The 19,259-nt window shown below is 35.1% G+C and overlaps 1 protein-coding gene across 1 annotated transcript in view; it reads right to left on the bottom strand.

The window, feature by feature from the left end:
- Positions 1-775: 775 nt before the first annotated feature.
- SCML2 (Scm polycomb group protein like 2) overlaps positions 776-19,259 on the bottom strand; it is a 145,810-nt gene continuing 127,326 nt past the window's right edge. Inside the window, exons 12-15 of the mRNA XM_036742641.1 lie at positions 17,520-17,633; positions 16,074-16,352; positions 3,529-3,692; positions 776-1,679 (exon numbers count right to left, since the gene is read on the bottom strand). Of these exons, the coding sequence (XP_036598536.1) occupies positions 1,554-1,679; positions 3,529-3,692; positions 16,074-16,352; positions 17,520-17,633 (683 nt within the window). The 3' untranslated portion in view covers positions 776-1,553. The remainder of the gene's footprint in view (positions 1,680-3,528; positions 3,693-16,073; positions 16,353-17,519; positions 17,634-19,259) is intronic.

The following is a 19,259-nucleotide window of genomic DNA, read 5'->3' on the forward strand; positions in this document are numbered from 1 at the left end:
TCAATAACCTGAAAATTTTTTAACTAAAGCATTCTCAAAAAAACAATTTGCAAAAATACCAATTTTGACAAGAAATCTTTTATAAAAAATGTAACAAACATTATAAAAATTATCCTTTAAGATTACATTTTGCCCAGAAAATAGAGGCCCTAGTACATAGCACATTTGGTTTTCTACATAGAAAATGTACCTTCTTGTCCCTGACATAACTGTTATTGGCAGCAACAAACAGCTTATACAATTCAGCAAACAAATCATAGCTTATATAAAGAGCACCAAACTTTATGTAAAGCAATAAAGACGAGTGTACACATAGCACCACTTCTTTATGAAAAACATCTTTAAAAAAAATGATTTGGAATTGGATGCTACATGAATTGACTTTTGTGTAGGCCAGAGAATTTCCTTTTATGAAAATTAATCTAATTGTTTCTTATAGCCCTGGAAGCTAAGTGGAGAGTGGCTAATGAGAGCAAATGATGCAGATTTTTTTTTCAAAATAATAAAAATAAAACTACATAGTTTATTCTTACCACTGTGTTAGTACAGAGTGCCATTTTAAACAATAAGAAACAAATGATTTACTTGTATGTACCTACAGATATATGGATAAAATTAAAATATGGTACAATATATGCAAAATATATATACGTGTATGTGTGTATGTGTGTGTGTGTGTGTGTGTGTGTGTGTGTGTGTGTGTGTATATATATGTATATATATATATTTAAAATCAGACAAGACACACATATATCCATGTACATGGGTCTAAGAGATGAATAGATACTTCCATTCTCAAGCTTAGCAAAAAGATGGAATGTTTTAAAACAGAAAGTCTATCATTTAAAAGGAATCTTGGACTTTTCATTTCTGAACAATTGACTATTAAAGTGGTAAAAGAAAACCTTTCCAAGTAATATAAATAATGTCTGAATAAAATGACAACTGTATTTCTCTCCAGAATTACTGTATTTCAAAAAAGCTTATATCTGTTTAAAAAACAAAAAAAGAGCACAATTCACATGTTTATCCCCTTTCTGAAAAATCATTAAAAACATAACTAAATTGAACATTGGAGCTTTAGAAAATGATTATCAAGAAAGAGATGAAATTCACATCTGAATCTTTAAATTCTATGGTAAAATTTTTGTAGCCACAATTATAAAAGTTGAAAAACCCCTGCAATCTTATTTTGTTTTGTTTTAAATCCTTTGGGATTCAGCCATTTTGGTTCTCAATGTTAAGATGAGTTAAAGTTAATGCACACTTGTACATTTCCTATATCAACTATTATATTTATCAAAGTATTCTATAAAATAAATCCCAAATAAATGCTAGCAAGAGTCAGTTAAATGCTCACCCCTTGAATGAACTTTGAAATGCTACAATAGCATCATTTCCTGAAAATAGTAGAAATATCACATTTTAAGAGAAATCTTCTGCAAACTGAGAACTAGATACCATAGCAAAATATTTTTAAATAAAAATGGTATCTGTAAACCTGAGAAATCAGTCCAAACAGAAAATACAATAATTCTTGTGTCTCTCATTGGCTAATACTTTCCTTGTTTGAGTCTTTCAATGTGGTAGCAGAGTTTTAATGCTGGTCCCAACTTTAGTCCCATGTATCTCATTATCATATCACTCCTCAATAACAGAAGAGCTTTCCCATCAATTTCCTACAGAAGAAAGGAAAAAAGAGAAACACATTTTAACATTACTGTTAATATGAATAATGTATCTTCATTTACATCAAAAATGTTACACAAATGAGAGAAATTTTTGTTTCTAAAAATATTCTCAGAAGAATCTATTTAGTAAGAATTATTATTAAAAGTCAAGGCTGTTATGGTAATAAGAGGTATTTCATTATCTGCATTATCTAAATACCTAAAAGTTGTGGGATTTCATCAGAATCTATGACTTACTAAGCCTGACATAAATGTCAAATGACAAATTTGAATCCATATTCCTGACTCTTAAGTATTGCCTCTACAATCTGTAAATCCAGTTTTTAAAAGTTTTATTAAGGAAATTTGATAGTAGATATTTACTAGTAACAAGTATTAAAGAACAGAAATAAAGCATAATTTTCCATTCTTTTATTCCAAGCAAATCTGGATACCTATGAGGTACCACTTCACTGGTAAAAGGCATTAGAGTACTATTGAGAACAGCTAGGTTCAAATCCTATTTCTACCACTTAATAAACTGTATGACCCAGAGCAATTTACAACTATTCTAAGCTTTTATTTTCTAACCTGTAAAATGAGTAAAAATACTTAGATGACTTAACTTACTGTAAAGATTAAGTGAAGTTAATGTATATGAAAGACTTTGTACAGTTTGTAAATGTTAGAATTATCCACAATATAGCAATTATATATAGGTAAACAGCAGCATATATAAACTCAATCTCAAATGTTTATTCACTTGCTCAGAAAATGAAGGAGCTTCATATGATGCAGAGCCCAATATTAATGCCATCAATATAAAAGCTCCCTGAAATTAATTTCTTTAAGGTGAATATTAATTACAGAATTCTCTGAAGAGGAATAAATGCTAAAAACTAATCCTGAATTTTGTTAGTTAAAATGCAAAGAATTCAGTAAACATTAGACCACTCTTTTAAATGGTTTAGAATAAACTATTAGCTAAGCCCCCTGCCTTCTCTGCATCTCAGAGCATCTCCCTGGCCCTATTCTAACTAAGTTCCAGAGAAGCCACTGATGGATGTCAGTGGAGGTATTTTATACAGTGTTCCTTGTTTGTTCTCTCAATCTCTCTCTCTCTCTCTCTCTCTCTCTCTCTCTCTCTCTCTCTCTCTCTCTCTCTCTCTCTCTCCCTCCTCCCCCCTCCCCTACCTCCCTCCCCCTTTCTCTCTCTTTCCAAAGTTAAACAAACAGAAACCAAGAGCAAGGCACTGTTTAGGCTACACAATGGAGATACAAAGATAAAAACAAAAACAAAACACCCTTACCCTTGAGGAGTATACATTTTACTGCAAGAACACAAAAGTAAGTATAAGGTAATTTCAGGAGGTAAGAGATAACCAACAGTGGCTCTGGGAAGGCTTCATGAAAGAATTCATTTTTGCAAACTGCTGTACTCTGGTGTAGCAACTTCCAGGGAATGTCAGAGAGTGACAGCATTTGCACCCCAAAATTTCGGTAATGAGGTACTTCAACAGATGAGTCAACAGGCATCTAACCACTGCTTGGTATATAAAGCAGCATGAAAAGAAAGATACTCTATTATTACTTGTTTATTTGTAGCATATCTTTCCTATTGTTAATGAAGTATAGGGGACAAAAAGACATTCTCAAATAATTTTCAAGTCTTTATTTTTTTTAATGCACACGTATTTACAGAAATCCAGTCATTTGAAGGGTCCTGTGCTATCAATGTGAAGCAACATTTAATCGTAGTAACTGTGGACTCTTAATTTGAAGTAGTTTGACAAGGTTATTAAACAGAAAAAAGCACCCCCACCCCCCCACCCCCGCCAAAAAAAAAAAGGTACCCTACATGTCTCCTGAAGAGCTCTGCATGTGGTGCTAGTGCCTGAGGATCAGCTTCTTTCACAAATCGCATCACTTCATCTATAGACCAACTTGAGGGATCTTTATTGGATCCTCTTGAAGATTCCCGTTTTAGTGCACTGAGATCTGGGCCAGTTGTTGAACTTGCAGCTTCAATGAAAAAAAAAGAAGAGGGAAAACACAGAACTTGTACTTATTAGTAATGCATTTGTTTCTAATTTAGATGAAAGACAAATTAAAACTCATTAAATATTTTAGCTTTAGCATTCATCTTGAAATATGTAATTCCAATTAATACTGGAAAACAGAGTAATATTTTTGCCATTGGGAACCCTCAAATAATCTGCACCAGGATCACCCAAAAAGTTTCAGAAAGAAACTAAGGAACAGCTGAACAAAGAACATATAAAGATATGCACTCAAAAAAGATACCTCTTCAGAAGAAAAAAAGCTTTATTCCACTTTAGAATAAGCAGACTAAGGAGATTATGGTTAGTCTCAGCCACAATAAATTCAGTAAAATATTTATCTTAGGGCACAGGTTAGGTTAGATAAAATTTATAACTCACTCACCTATCATTTCTTATGAACTGAGGACCTCTATTTCCCTGTGTAGCCTACAGAAGTACAGCTGAAGTCTAAGGAAAAACAGTCTAATTCTGATTTAACCTCTCTAAAGTACTAATCATTTAGTGTGGATTTCTAAAGTTTCTTTCTTTCTACAAGTGTGAATTTTTGGGGGAAAAGATATTCTTGTTACGTCTAGTTGTCAGAGACAAATTTAATTTTGTCCTTTTTTTTTTGCAGGGGGGAAGGCAGGGCAATTGGGGTTAAGTGACTTGCCCAAGGTCACACAGCTAGTAAGTGTGTCAAATGTCTGAGGCTGAATTTGAACTCAGGTCCTCCTGACTCCAAGGCCAGTGTTCTACTCACTGCGCCACCTAGCTGCCTCCTTAATTATGTCTTTTAAGATTTCTCTTCCAAAGTATGTTGAAAATGCATATGATGACAACAAAAGAAAACTCAGGAAGTACAGAAAAACAGGGTGGCTTTGAAAATTATGCATAGTATTTATTACATAGTTTTCCCAAAAAAAGTAAACAGCGTAAAAAGGGAAATTCCCAGTTTTATACTGTATTTTCTTTTAGTGTTGTACTGCATACAAAGAAATGTTCTTTTTTGTTTTGTTTTTGTATTTAAGTTCAAAAATTATACATATAAAATCTTGTAAAACATGTTTCCATATTAGCTATACTGCAAATATAGCTAATAAAGTGGGAAAAAACATACTTCAAAAGAAACAAAGAAAATGCAAAAGATCTGCTTACCTGTTTATTTGACAAATCTTAAGGTCAATTTCTGCTTTAAGATAGTGTGTTATTCATTGATTAGTGTATACTTTGTTCAAATTTTGGCTCAGCCCCTTACTGTTTCAAACTTGGACTAATACGTCAAATTCTCTGGACCTATGTTTCCTCACTTGTAAAATGATGGGGTTGGACTACATCTCTAAGATTCCTTCCTCCTCTAAAACCTATAACCTACCCAACCAAGTTTGCAATCTTAGAGTCAATCTTGAGTTCTCACTCTTTCTTTTCCCCGAATCCAATCAGTTGCCAAGTCTTGTCAATTCTACCTCCACAACAGCTTTCAGTTCCATCTCCTCGTCCCTGTTCACAAGATCATCATCCCAATTTACCTCCTTATCACCTTTCACCTGAACTGTTTTAACAGATTTCTAATTAATATCCCTGACCCAAATCTCTCTCCTCTCCAATCCATAGTGCACCCAGCTGCCAAAATGATAATCCTTTTTGGAATGCCCCCTTTCTCCTTACCTTTCCTTCTGAGATTCCCTAATTACCTTCAAAGCTCGGCTCAAATACCTTGAACAGCATAGTGATTCTCCTATAAATTACTTTACATTTATACGTATTTATATTTGTACACAGAATCATAGGATCATAGACATAGGACCATTAAGTTCAAGCCCCTCATCTTTGAGAGGAGGTAGCTGAGACCAAGGGAGGTTAAGCAACTTGCCCCAAGATCACACAGCAAACAGTAAGCAAAGAGCCAAACTTGAATCTGGATCCCCTGTGTCTCCAAAACCAGAGCTCTTTCCGGTGTACAATGCTACCTTCCTATTGCACTGTCTCCCCTGACAGAATGTAGGTGATATTTTTACAGAAATAAAGACAGATGTGAATAAATGAAGAAATACTAACTGCTCATTGTTGGGCTATAGTAATAATAAAAATGATGACAGTATTATCTAAATTAATTTACAGATTCAGCACCATGCCAATCAAATTTATCAAAAGATTACTTAATAAGATCTAGGAAAAAAATAACAAAATTCACCTGGAAGTACAAAAGGTCAACAATCTCAAGAGAAATAATGGAAAACATGGAAAATAAGAAGACCTAGTTGCCTCAGATTTCAGAATATACTGAAAAGAAAAAAATCATCAAAAACCTTTTGGTATTAATTAAAAAACAGAAAGGTTCATCAGTGGAATAGATTAGGTACATCATATAAAGAAGCATAGTGTTTGGTAAGCCCAAAGATCCCCAACTACTTGGATAAGACCTTACTATTCAATAAAAATTGTTGGGAGACCTGGAAATCTGTCTGGAAGAAATCCGTCTGGAAGATTTACGTTTTCTCCCATATACATCAGGGTAAACTCCCAAATGGACACAAGACTTAGATGTAAGAGTTCATATCACAAACAAATGAGAGGAGCAAGGTAGGAAATACTTTGCCCAACTATGGGTAAGGGGAAGAATACATGACCAAACAGTAATAGAAAAGTGTCAAGGAAAATAAAATGGGCAATTTTGATTCCATTACTTTAAAAAGTTTTTTGCATAAACAAAATCAATGCAATTCAAATTAGAAGAGGAATAGATAATTTGGAAAAAACAATCTTTGCAGCATATGTCTCTGATAAAGTTCCCGTAATCAAAAGCTATGAAGAACTGATTCAAATATGTAAGAATAAGAGCCATTTCCTACTAAATGGTAAAAGGGTATGAATAGGGAATTTTCAAAGAAAGAAGTCCAAGCTACAACAATCATATGGAAAAAAATGCTTCTAATCACCTATTAGTGAAATACAAATTAAAACAACTTTGAGGTTACACCTCATACTTATCAGACTGGCAGATCCATTAGGTTAAAAAAGAGGAAAGTGACAACTGCTTGGGGGGCTGAACTATGAATTACTCCATCATTCTAGCAGATGATATAACTGTGCCCCCAAAGTCATCAAACTAGACATACTCTTTGACCCGTATGTACCCATTCTTTTTGTTATAACAAGGAATAATAAACTAAAGAGGTGACCATCAACTGAATAGCTGACAAAGTTGTGATATGTGAATGTGATGATATATTATTATGTGAAAAACATGATAAAAAGGGTAATTTCAGAGAAATATGAGACTTAAGTGAAACACAGAGTGAAATAGAACTGAGAGAACAATTCATATAGAAACAAGAACATTTTAAAGAAAAACTGTGTTAAAAGTTGTGTTCAACACAATGACCAACCATAATTTCCAGAGGAGTGATAAAGATGCACACTATTTATCTCCTGCAATAGTTGTAGATTCAAGGAACATGAGACACATTTTTTGAAACAAACATGGAAATTTGTCTCATTTTACTCGAAGTATTAGTGGATAGAGTACCAGACATGGAGTCAAGAGGATCTGAGTTCAAATGTGATCTCAGACGTTTACTACATGTGTGACATTGGGCAAGGACTTAACCTTTGTTTTCAGCAGTTTCCTCATCTGTAAAACAGGGTTGTTGGTGAAGATCAGATGAAATAACATATGTAAAGTACTTAGCACAGTATCTGGCACAGAATAAGCATTATATAAATATTGGCTATTATTATTAGTGCTTTCTTTTTTTTTTCTTCCTCTTTTTCCTTCCAGAAACGATCATAGGGCTACCTGTAGGGTTGTCCCCCCAAAATAATGAAAGAGGATCTTTGAAGCCATTTTTAAATGCACAGAAGGGAAGGAAAAACAGATAATAAATAGGACAGTTTTGAAAATTACATGCTGAATATGTTATATGATTTATAATAAATATAAAAGGAAAATAAAGATGTCTATCTGTACGTTTGTGTGTGTGTGTGTGTGAAAGAGAGACAGAGAGAGAGAGAGAGAGAGAAACAGAGAGCATGTGCACATGCAAGCACAGAGAAGCTTCTAGGCAAAATCAGTTTACAAATAAGGAAACTGAAGCACCTATAGCATTATAATTTTTATAATTTCTGTGCTGAGAAACGTTTGTCCCCAAAAGCATATTTTATAATACTCAAAATACAGGATGTTCCTAAAGTCTGGATACATAGGCAAAAACGCATATTTTCAAGAAATGAAATGAATGAAATTTTCAACAACATTTTATTTAATTGGAATATTAACAAATAACACCTTCAATATGATTTCCATCATTTGTGATGCAAAGGTTGATGCACTTTGCACAATTCACGTGAACTCGATGCAATAACTCCACATGGCCGTCAACTTCAGCACATTCACTCTTTAGGCATTCAATCAAGTATGTTGCATCTGTGATTTTCATTGAGTACACCTTCTCCTTTAGCATACCCCAGAAAAAGAAGTCAAGGGGGCTAAGGTCTGTTAATGTTCCAAATATTTCAAAATATGCATTTTTGCCTATGTATTGAGACTTTAGGGACACCCTGTATAAGCCTATAGAGTAAAAATACAAGACTTGGAAACTGACTTTCCAGTGGAACATGGGAAGATTTCAAAGGCCACAGTGTAAACATATTTTGTTTTTGTAACAGAGAGATTTTAGACTAAGAGTGAAGCAGGGGTTTCAAGGTTCCTGCTTTCTTAATAGTTTCAGTCTCCCTGCCTGAATTCTGTTGGTGACAAAGAAGGAACCCCAAGATTGCAATAACCATCACTAATAGCAGAAATTGATTCTGGTTCTGAACACAACATCAGAATCGGTTCTGAAGAGTAGAAAAGGATGCCAGACTAGATGTAGAAGATCTAAAACTATAAGGTAGCAATCATCAATACTATTTGGTACTGGCTAAGAAACAGAGTGGCAGATCAGTGGAACAGGTTAGATACACAATACACAGTAGTCAATGACTACAGTAATCTATGGTTTGAAAAACCCAAAGACTCCAGCTTCTGGGATAAGAACTCACTACTTGACAAAAACTGCTGGGAAAACTGGAAAATAGCATTGCAGAAACTAGGCACAGAACAACATCTTACATCAAAATATGCCAAGATATGGTCAAAATGAATACATGATTTAGATAGACATAAGGTATGCCAAGGTCAAAATGAATACATAATTTAGATATAAAGGGTGATACCATAAGCAAATTAGGAGAGCAAGGAACAGTTTAACTGTCAGATCGATGGAGAAAGGAAGAATTTATGACCAAAAAGAGATAAGAGAACATTATGAAATGCAAAATGGATAATTTTGATTATATTAAATTAAAAAGGTTTTGTACAAAGCCAAAACAACCAAGATTAGAAGGGAAGCAGAATGCTGGGAATCAATTTTTATAGTCACTGTCTCTGATAAGGGCCTCATTTCTAAAATACATAGAAAACTGAATAAAATTTTAAGAATATATGTCACCCCCCAATTGACAAATGGTCAAAGGATATAAACAGGCAGTTTTCAGAGGAAGAAATTAAAGCAATCTATAGTCATATAAAAATGCTCTAAATCATTATTGATTAGAGAAATGCAAATTAAAACAACCTCACACTTATCAGATTGGCTAATATGACAAAAAAGAAAAATGATAAAAGCTGGAGAAGATAAGGGAAAATTGGAACACTAATGCACTGTTGATGGAGTTGTGAACCGATCCAACTATTCTGGAGAGCAATTTGGAACTATGCCCAAAGGGCTATAAAAATGTATACCCTCTGATCCAGCAGTACCACTCCTAGGACTGTATTCCAAAGAGATCATAAAAAAGTGGGAAAGGACCCACAGCTCTTCTCAGCAATACAATGACCTAAGACAATTCCAAACGTCTCATGATGAAAAATGTTATCCACATCCAGAGAAAGAACTTTTCTCTTTTTTCCCCCCTGTGGTTTTTCTCTTTTGTTCTGATTCTTCTTTCACAACATGACTAATATGGAAATATGTTTAATATAATTGTACACGTATAGCCTATATCAGATTGCTTGCCACCTTGGGAAGGGAGGAGGAGAAGGAGGGAAGAAAAAAATTTGGAACTCAAAATTTTATAAAAGTGAATGTTGAAAATTATTTTTACATGACACTGGAAAAAATAAAATACTATCAAGTGGAAAAAGAAAAGGATGCCAGAGACCATCTAACACATGTGTGAACAAAAATTCCTTCCACAGCAACAATCACTGAGATACCTGGTTACCTAAACTTGCAAAAGACCTCCAGTGAAAGGGAAACCATTACCCCCATGGGCAGTCCACTCTATTTTTGGATATTTCTAATCATTAAGTTTTTCCTTGGATCAAGCATATATCTATCTCTGTAGATTTTAACTCAGAGCTCCAACTTTAATGCTTTGGTCCAAACAGAACAAATTTAATTCTTCCATATAACAATCCTTCAAATAATTTAAGAAATCTACTCTGTTTCCCTAAGCATTTTCTTCCCTAAGGTCCTTCTAATCATCCTTATATGGTCTCTAGCATGTGGCCCAGTACTTAGCGCACAGCAGATGCTATTTAAATGTTTATTCCCTTCCAAACCCCTTCTTTCTTAAATACCCTTTTCTGTGTGTTCTAGCTTGTCTTAATCTTTCCTAAATTGTGGTGTCAAAAATTAAATACCACTTCAGGAAGAGTACAGTGGGATTATCACTTCCTAAATTGTGGACACCTATGTCTCACAATGAGGCTTAGATAGAAGTTTTGGCCGTCACCTGATTCTGCTCACTGATATTGAGCTTACAGTACAATAACACTCTAAAGTGTTCTCCATAGCACTGGCAGTTTGGCCATTTCTCCCCAATCTTGCACTTCCAAAGATGACTTTTTTGTAGACCAAATGTAGAACTTTATGTTCATCCCCACTAAATTTTATCCTATTTGATTTAGATCTTTTTTTCCTATTATAAAACCTCCAGTGGCAGTTTTTAAATATGCCTTTCTAAAGATATAGTTTTTAAATGTATAAAATAAGATAAATAGGATTACAAGGCAAACTAATTTAAAAACAATAGCTATCAAAATACTTTTAAAAAAACAAATTCATGGACCACAGGGTAAGACTATCTAGCCTACTAAAATCTTTAATGTCATTTAATTAAGTTACTTTCTCCTCTCAGCTTCATGTCAGTACAATTCATCTCTATTCTACAAGCATTTACCAAACACTTAATATGTATCAGGCACTGTGCTAAGCATTATGCATACAAAGAAAAATAAAACAATGCCTGCCCTCAAGAAGCCTACAGTCAAACAGTTCCTGTCCTTGAGAAGTTCCCATTTCTAATGAGGGAGGAAACATTCAAATAATGGTATACATGCATGTGTGTGTATACACATGTTAAATTAATGTAATCTCAGAGGAAAGATACTAGCAATAAGGGAGACCAGGCTGAGCTGAGACTCAATTCAAGTAAACTCCAATTTCTGATCTTCATCTAATTTTGGCTAAGGAATGAAGCCTTGCTTAAGATTGCCTTGACCTGCTTGATTGACAGTAACCTGCAATATATTGTTGTGTAACTTGGAGGTAAGGATATTACTGACCTAAAAAAAAACTAAACAAACCAGTATTAAGACCTTGCCTATACTGGTTAAGCTCTGTTTTCAAATGTGTTATACTCTAGTAGTGTCACATAAGAAAAACATTCCTATCTTCAGTCTATTTCATGCATACTCCTCATACGCCTAAAGTCGTCAGTATTTCTGATTTGTTACTATGTATCTTGTATTCCTGTAGTACCAGAACATGAAGAAATGTCACACGTTCCACAGTGCTCTGTGTAAAACTGATCATCATGAGTGCATTTCTGTGCTTAAATTCAGAGATTACATCACAATGGCTACAGTGCTAACCCACAGTCATTACAATGGTCTCAGGACACACAATCCCAATTAGTTATCACACTAACTAATATTCTCTTTCTCTGCTGTTTCCCCTTGCCCTCCTTGGCAGGAATGAGAGTTTGGGTTTTGAGGGAGATTATCATCATCATTAACGAAATGATCATAAGGCAAGTGACAAATTTCTCAGCTGCTCTGATTTTAGTAGAACTCCAGCAGATGTTCAGATAATTCAAGTCCTCTGTCACCATGATATGCTCCTATGGCACATTTGTAATCTCTCGGATTCTCATTTATTTCCTTCTTTTGTCCATATGGTCTATAGTACTTTCACCACAGTATCATTTCCGTTACTATCTCATGTACCCAAGATAATGGAGTGTAAGAACATTTTTCTTGAGCTCTCCCAACACAATCCCCCAAACAACTGAAAAAGCCCACCAATACACAGTATAGTAAATGGACTATAGCACCCTTGTGATTGACAAATAAAAAATTTAAGCCCTTGGATAAGAAGACATTATCTGGTAAAAATTATTGAGAAAACTGGAAAGCAGTCGGTCAAAAATTGAGTATAGATCAATATCTTACACCATTTACCAAGACAGGTCAAAATGGATACATGACCTAGATATAAACGGTGATATCATAAGAAAACTAGAAGAACATGGAGCACATTACCTACAAGTCACATGGACAGGAAAGGAATTTATGAATAAAAAGAAACAGCACTGTGAGATGTGAAATGGATAATTCTGATTATGTTAAATTAAAAAGGTTTTGTATGAATAAAACCAATGCAGCCAAGATTAGAAGGAAAGCAGAAAACTGGGGGAAAATTTTATAGGCTCTCGGATAAAGGTCTCATTTCACAAATATATAGAGATCTCAGCTGTTGAGGCAAAAACTCACTATTTAACAAAAACTGATAGGAAAACTGGAAAGTAGTCTGGCAAAAACTAGGCACAGACTAACATCTCAGACCATATACCAAGAGAAATTTTAAAATGTTAACATAAAAGATAGTATCATAAGCAATTAGGGGAGCATGAAAATTTTGCCTGTCAGATCTGCGAATAGGGCGAAGAATTTATAACTAAACAAAGAAATGAAGATGATCAAAGGAGGTAAAATGGATCATTTTGATTACGTAAAATTAAAAAGATTTTACACAAAACAAATAAATCACAGCAGTCCAAAATTAGAAGGAAAGTAGGAAACTGGGGGAAAAATTCTTAGAGCAAAGTTTCTCTAACAAAGGTCTCATTTCTCAAATATATAGGAAACAGCCCCATTTATAAAAATAAGAGCCATTCTCCAACTGACAAATGGTCAAACCAAATGAACTTCAGAAGAAGAAACCAAAGCTATCAATAACTATAAGAAAAAAAATGCTCTAAATCACTAATAATTAGGAGAAATTCAAATTAAAACAACTCTGAGGTACTGCCTCCCACCCATCAGATTGGCTAAGATGACAGAAAAAGGGAAATAACAAATGCTGGAGGGACTATGAGAAAATGGGCAAACTGTTAGGGGAGCTGTAAACTAGTCCATCCATTTGGGAGAACAATTTGAAATTATGCTCAAAGAGATATAAAATTGCATACCCTATGACCCAACAATATCACTACTACTTCTATACCTCAAGGAGATTTTTTTTAAAAGGGACCTACATGCATAAAAATTAAAGCAGCACTTTTTGTGTTGGCAAAGAACTGGAACCTGAGTGGATGTCCATCAGTTGGGGAATGGCTGAACAAGTTCGGGTATATGAATGTCATGGAATATTACTGTATTTTAAGAAATGTTGGTTTCAGAAAAACCTAGGAAGATTTGTATGAATTGATGAAAAGTGAAGTGAGAAGAACTGGGAGAGCAATTACATAGTAACAGCAATACTGTAAATAAAATCAACCGTGAAAAGACTTAGTAACGCTGATCAATACAATAATCCACCACAATTCCAAAGGACTCATGATATAAAATGCTATCCACCTCCAGAGAGAGAAGTGATAAACTACAAGCGCAGACTGAAGCATACTTTTTTCCCTTTCTTTTTCTTACTTTTTTTTTCCTGGAACATGGCTAATTAGGAAATATGTTTTGCATGAGTTCATAAGTATAATGGGTATCATATTTCCAGCATTCTCAATGGGTGGGAGATGGGGTGAAGGGAGGGAAAGAATTTGGAACTGAAAATGAAATTAAATTGAAAAAAGATTCTAGGCAAATATGTGTTTTAGTATTAAAGCATTTTTAGTTAAGTATATATACTCCATATCTGACCAAGAGATTTTAAACCATGATCAAGAAATAAAAATCCTCTTCTCAAAATCCATCATCTTAGCCAACTGTTCACTTTCCAAATCCATCTTTCCTTTCTGAATCACCTACCTACCATCAGAGGTAGTTACTGAAAATTTTTTTTTAAAAAACAGGATCTTAAAGGTGTGGGTTTTACTTCTGTCAGTATATCAAAACCCTTGGCAATTTTTTCTAGGTTCCTTCTGGTAGCATCATTTATCCCCAAATGATACCACTGGAAGGGGGAGTGTGGCTATTAAGTGTAACTAGTTTTAACATGGTCTTTGTCAGACAAGAAATTTGTAACACTAATGTAAAAATCACATTTGGAGGAATCCCCCAACTACAATTAATCCTCACTTCTTCCTTGTTTCTCTATTATTGGATAACTGGACAACAAGAGCATCTAAAGGCACCTGTGGATCTACTTTATCATTCTTTGGATCAAAATAAGCTACTCCCTCCTATGATTTTCCTATTTTCACAGGAAAAGCTTCACATCTCTTCTTAGTTCCCAATGTTCAGTGGTGGTTCTTCCCTTCCTCCCCTCTCACATTCTTGTGCATACATAGCTATTATCTGGAGAAACACCAGACTAAAATTGTTTCCCTAATGACCTCCTTACTATATACATGCTTTTAGAGAGACTAAAAGCAGCTCTGGACAACAAAGGTACAATAACAAAGAGCTAGAATTTCAAACATCATTACTCCATGGTAATATCATTGCCTTCAGCTGTGTAAAGATTAGGGTTCAAGAGAGCTGAAAGATGGAAGAGAAAAGACATAAAGCAGCAAAGTAATAATATGTATGTACATTTAAGTGATAATGCAGCAATATAAACAACAATTAGGGAGACTACAGATGAGACAGATTAAGTACCACTATCCACAGAAGTGTTTTTCAAAGAAGTATTTGGCATGGGACAGTTTGGAGGTTATTGTGAGGATGAAAACTGTTGACCTCCAAAAGCTATTTGATATTGATAATGACCAACTACGAGATATATGATGTGGGTGGATTAGTGTCATCCTTCTTTAGTCAAATCATTACCTTTCTCATATGTGACCCCTTTTTTCTTTTCATACACCTAGTGCTCATAACCTCTCACTTAGTTAATTTCAACAGTCTCCTAATTAGTCTTCCTGCCTAGTCTGCAGTCTATCCTCCATACAGCTGCCAAAGAAATTTTCTTTAAGGACTAATCTATGTAACTCCCATACTCAACAAAGTCCAGTGCCTCCCAGTTGCTCTTACGATCAAATGTAAACGCCTCTATTTAGCTTTTAAAGCCCCTCGCAACCTAGTCTCAATGCACCTTTCTAGCTTTGTTCCCCCACTTCGTTGATGGCCATTCTTGGCTTTCTTGCTCTTCCTCCCCCATGACACTATCTCCCATATACTGCCTGTTTGGGGTTTTTTTGGCAGGGCAACTGGAGTTAAGTGACTTGCCCAAGGTCACACAGCTAGTACATGCATCAAGTGTCTGAGGCCACTTTTCAACTCAGGTCCTCCTGACTCCAGGGCCGGTGCTCTACTCTCTGCACCACCTAGCTACCCCTCCCATATATTGTCTATGCCTGGATTGCCTCCTTCCACTTGCCTCACAGGATCTGTCTCTTCCTTCAGAGATGTAGCTCAAGCATGATCTTTTACATGAAACCTTTCCTGATCCCCTAACTGCTGGGGATCCGCTAATTACCTTACACCTACTTGTATTTTTCTTTATATATTTGTTTTGTATATACTTACTTATAGTATTGGTCTCCCCAATAAAATGTAAGCTCCTTGGGAGCAGGGTCTATTGTATTCTTTGTATTTGTATCCACAGAATCTACCACATAGTAAGTGTTTAATGATTTTGAAACTTTTTGTCAACAATGGAGGGAGAGATCATGAAAAAGTCTTCAAAAGGAACAAGATAATATATTTGCATTATCATTCATCTAAACTACACCTTCAGCATATATTTTTTTGGACTTGGCTAACAGAAATTTGTTTTGCATGACTACAGATATTTGTAGTGGATTTTGGTTTCCTTGCCTACTCACTGGGTAAAGGAAGGCAAAGGAGATAAGGAGGGAATCAAAAACTGAAAATGAAATAAAACTGAATTTCAAAATAAATAAATAACACAAAGTATACCTTCAATTCTCCTTTGCATTCGGCTCCTGTTGCCTTCATAATAACTGTTCCCAGCAGGGTTCAATGACAGTTTGTGCAGGACTGGCACTGAGTTTGAGGTAGTAGTTACTGATTGAAGAGAATTTCTATAATATGCAGTACTTGTTGAGGTACGACAGTTTGTGGGATTTCTACAGGCAGGGCTTGAAGGGTTTCCTGAATTCAATGATGAATCCATGGATTGTTCAGAAAATCTATGCTCTTTGGGCATGCCATTTTCTTCAGGTGGCAATATTTCTGCTACAGTCAAGAACAAACACAAAGGTTGTTATTTACTCAATGGACTTATATATCATATCCTTTTATAACAAAAGCCATTACAATGTAATTTCTTTACAAAAAAGATTTCCCAATCCCAAGCAATAAACTTATTTATTTTAAGCAATAAGAGGTTATGTGGTAAAGTAGATGGTGACCCAGCCTTAAAACTGGGAAGAACCGGGTCAAAGTCTCACCTCCGGGATATAACTGACAGCATGACCTACACAAGTCACTCAACCTCTTAGTGTTCTAGGCAAACAATCTAAAACTATAAATTGCAGAGCAAGTGCCAACTGGCACTGGTAAAGGGGGCTTCATCCCTGGGAGTTCTCTGTATCAATGAAATCTAGATCTAGCCCACTCAAAATTTAAGTAATATTGAATGTAACAAATCTCTATTTTAACAAATGAGGACTGTCCTTTGGAGTTTTGTGTAACAAGACGTAGCCGAGCATCAAATTTTATCATCACAAATTTATAATGTCCTACATCATTTAGAGACAAAGCCATTTGTATTTCTTGTCACAGAAAATACAAATAACTACATCAATATTTAATTAAAAAAACTAAAATATATTGCCTACTCAATAGGATAGCTTGCAAATATTAATTACTGCAAAATAGTGCATTTTTACCAAAATAAGAGTCTGTGTACTTGGTAAAAAAAAAAAAAGAAAGAAAGAAAGAAAAGAAAAATCAACAACCTAGAGTTACTGGAAAGGGAAGGCTTTCCTTCTTTCCTCTACTTGTCTTTCAGCAACGAAAAAGCTAATAGACCCACTGGCCAGAAAGTATACTTCTGCACATATATCCCATTAGCATAGCTGTGCAAAGGAGACAATGAAGACAAAAGTCACCTATGAGAAGACTCTCATTTTCTTTTTTTTGGAGGGGAAAAGGCAGGGCAATTGGGTTTAAGTGACTTGCCCAAGGTCACAGAGCTAGTAAGTATGTCAAGTGTCTGAGGCTGCACTTGAACTCAGGTCCTCCTGACTCCAGGGCTGGTGCTCTACTCACTGCGCCACCTAGCTGCCCCAAGAAGACTCTAATTTTCAAACTAGCTTTGGTAGTAATCTAGAGTCACAAATTTTGAGACTTTAGTATTCACAAGATTTGCAACCTCTGGAATGCATAAATGGTAGTTACCTTCAGATGCATGCACTTCTATTCTAGGAAGCTTAGGGGAGAGAGGGGCAGCATAGGGTGGAGAATCCTGAGAATATCTTTTAGTACTCCTATTTTCTGATATTTCTTCTTTTGCTGTTTAAAAAAAAGTTTGTTATAAGCAGTAAGTCTAGGCATTTTTTACATCATCATCAAACTCGCTTATATTTCTATAAGTGCTAAAGATTTATTCATAATAAGTCAAATATTTGGTTGTTCACTCAGACTATTTCTATGGAACATTCTGTCAACATCTAACACCAGAGTCTATCAAACTTTCCAGAGGTTAGTTATCCAGAGGTGCCAGGCCAAGTTATTTACTCACTCTAAATGTGTCTACAACTATGAGTCTCAGAAGCTACTTCAAAGGGTTATGCTCCAGCCAAATACTACGAAAGACTTGTCTTTTGTGGGGAGGAGCTGTGAAGACAGAATGGGAATTTCACTTGAGTCCCAGCCTTACAATGATTTAAAAAGTTTGCTCTACAAACCCTTACAAGTTAGCAAGCAGCCCTTTAGCCAAAGCACCATTACCCTGCTTTCTTCAATAATATGACATTAAAATATAAATACCCCAAGAAAACCTTTTATGTTAGACTTTAAATTAGAAGCTAACACCTTAATTAAGAGTTGACAATTACATTTAAGCTTATCAGCCAAGAATTCTGGCTTAAAATTTAAAAGTCTGAGTTAGAGTCATGGCTCTGTCACTTTTCTATCTGGATGACTTTAGGTGAGGATCTTAATCTCCTCTAGCCTATTAAGGACCTCAAAAATATAATGAAGGGCCTTTGGAGGCTAAGCTGGCTCTAAATTCTGTGATTTTTGGCAGGGATTAACTGACATCCAAATCGAGCAAGAATGTTCACAAATACACATTACCTATTTTAAAATTTTGTCTGGTGGGGCCATCTCTGTCTATGCTGCTGAACATCACCTTACAGTAGCTTTGAAATTCCTCATCTATACACTATCAAATGCCTAATTTTTTGAAATGGAAATTCATTCAGCAAATATGTAGGAAGGCATTCACCACCAAACAGTGGCTGCCACTTGGACTTTATTGTATCCCTGATCTACATCAGTCTAGAACTTTTTTTGATCAGAAACCCCTAACAATTTTTTTTAAATCTGAGTGTGTGTGCGTGTGTGTGTGTATACACACACACGCACACACACACGCATATATACACACACACGCACACACACATATATAGTGTATTTATGTACCTATGTGTATATACATACATATATGTATATGCATATTTGTTCATTCATATGTTATATACTGAAGCCACACTAATAATTTTGAAACTCATATGAAAACAGAAATTTTTAAAAGGTTGAGATAAAGCTGAAATAATGTTTGATATGAGAGTCAAGAGGGAGCCAGTAGAGTTTACAGTTTAAGAGCAGGGATACAGTCAGACCTGAATTTTAAAAAAATAACTTGGTAGTTGCATGGTGGATAGATTGGAGAGGTTGGAGACTAGAGGCAGAAATGTCAATTAGAAAGCTATTATAACAGTTTAGGTGAGAAGTAATGACAAAATGAACTAGGGTTCAATGGCTATGAATAAAGAAAAGAGAAGTAACGAAAAAAAGTTTTCTTATGGTAAGAGAAACAACTAGCTTCAGCAATGTGGGCTGAAGGAAAATACAGAGGGAAGAGGTAATACGAATATTATAAAGTTGAGTAACCGGAAAAATGGTGATGCACTC

Source organism: Trichosurus vulpecula, chromosome 2 (genome assembly GCF_011100635.1).
Source record: "Trichosurus vulpecula isolate mTriVul1 chromosome 2, mTriVul1.pri, whole genome shotgun sequence".
NCBI classification, from domain to species: Eukaryota; Metazoa; Chordata; class Mammalia; order Diprotodontia; family Phalangeridae; genus Trichosurus; species Trichosurus vulpecula.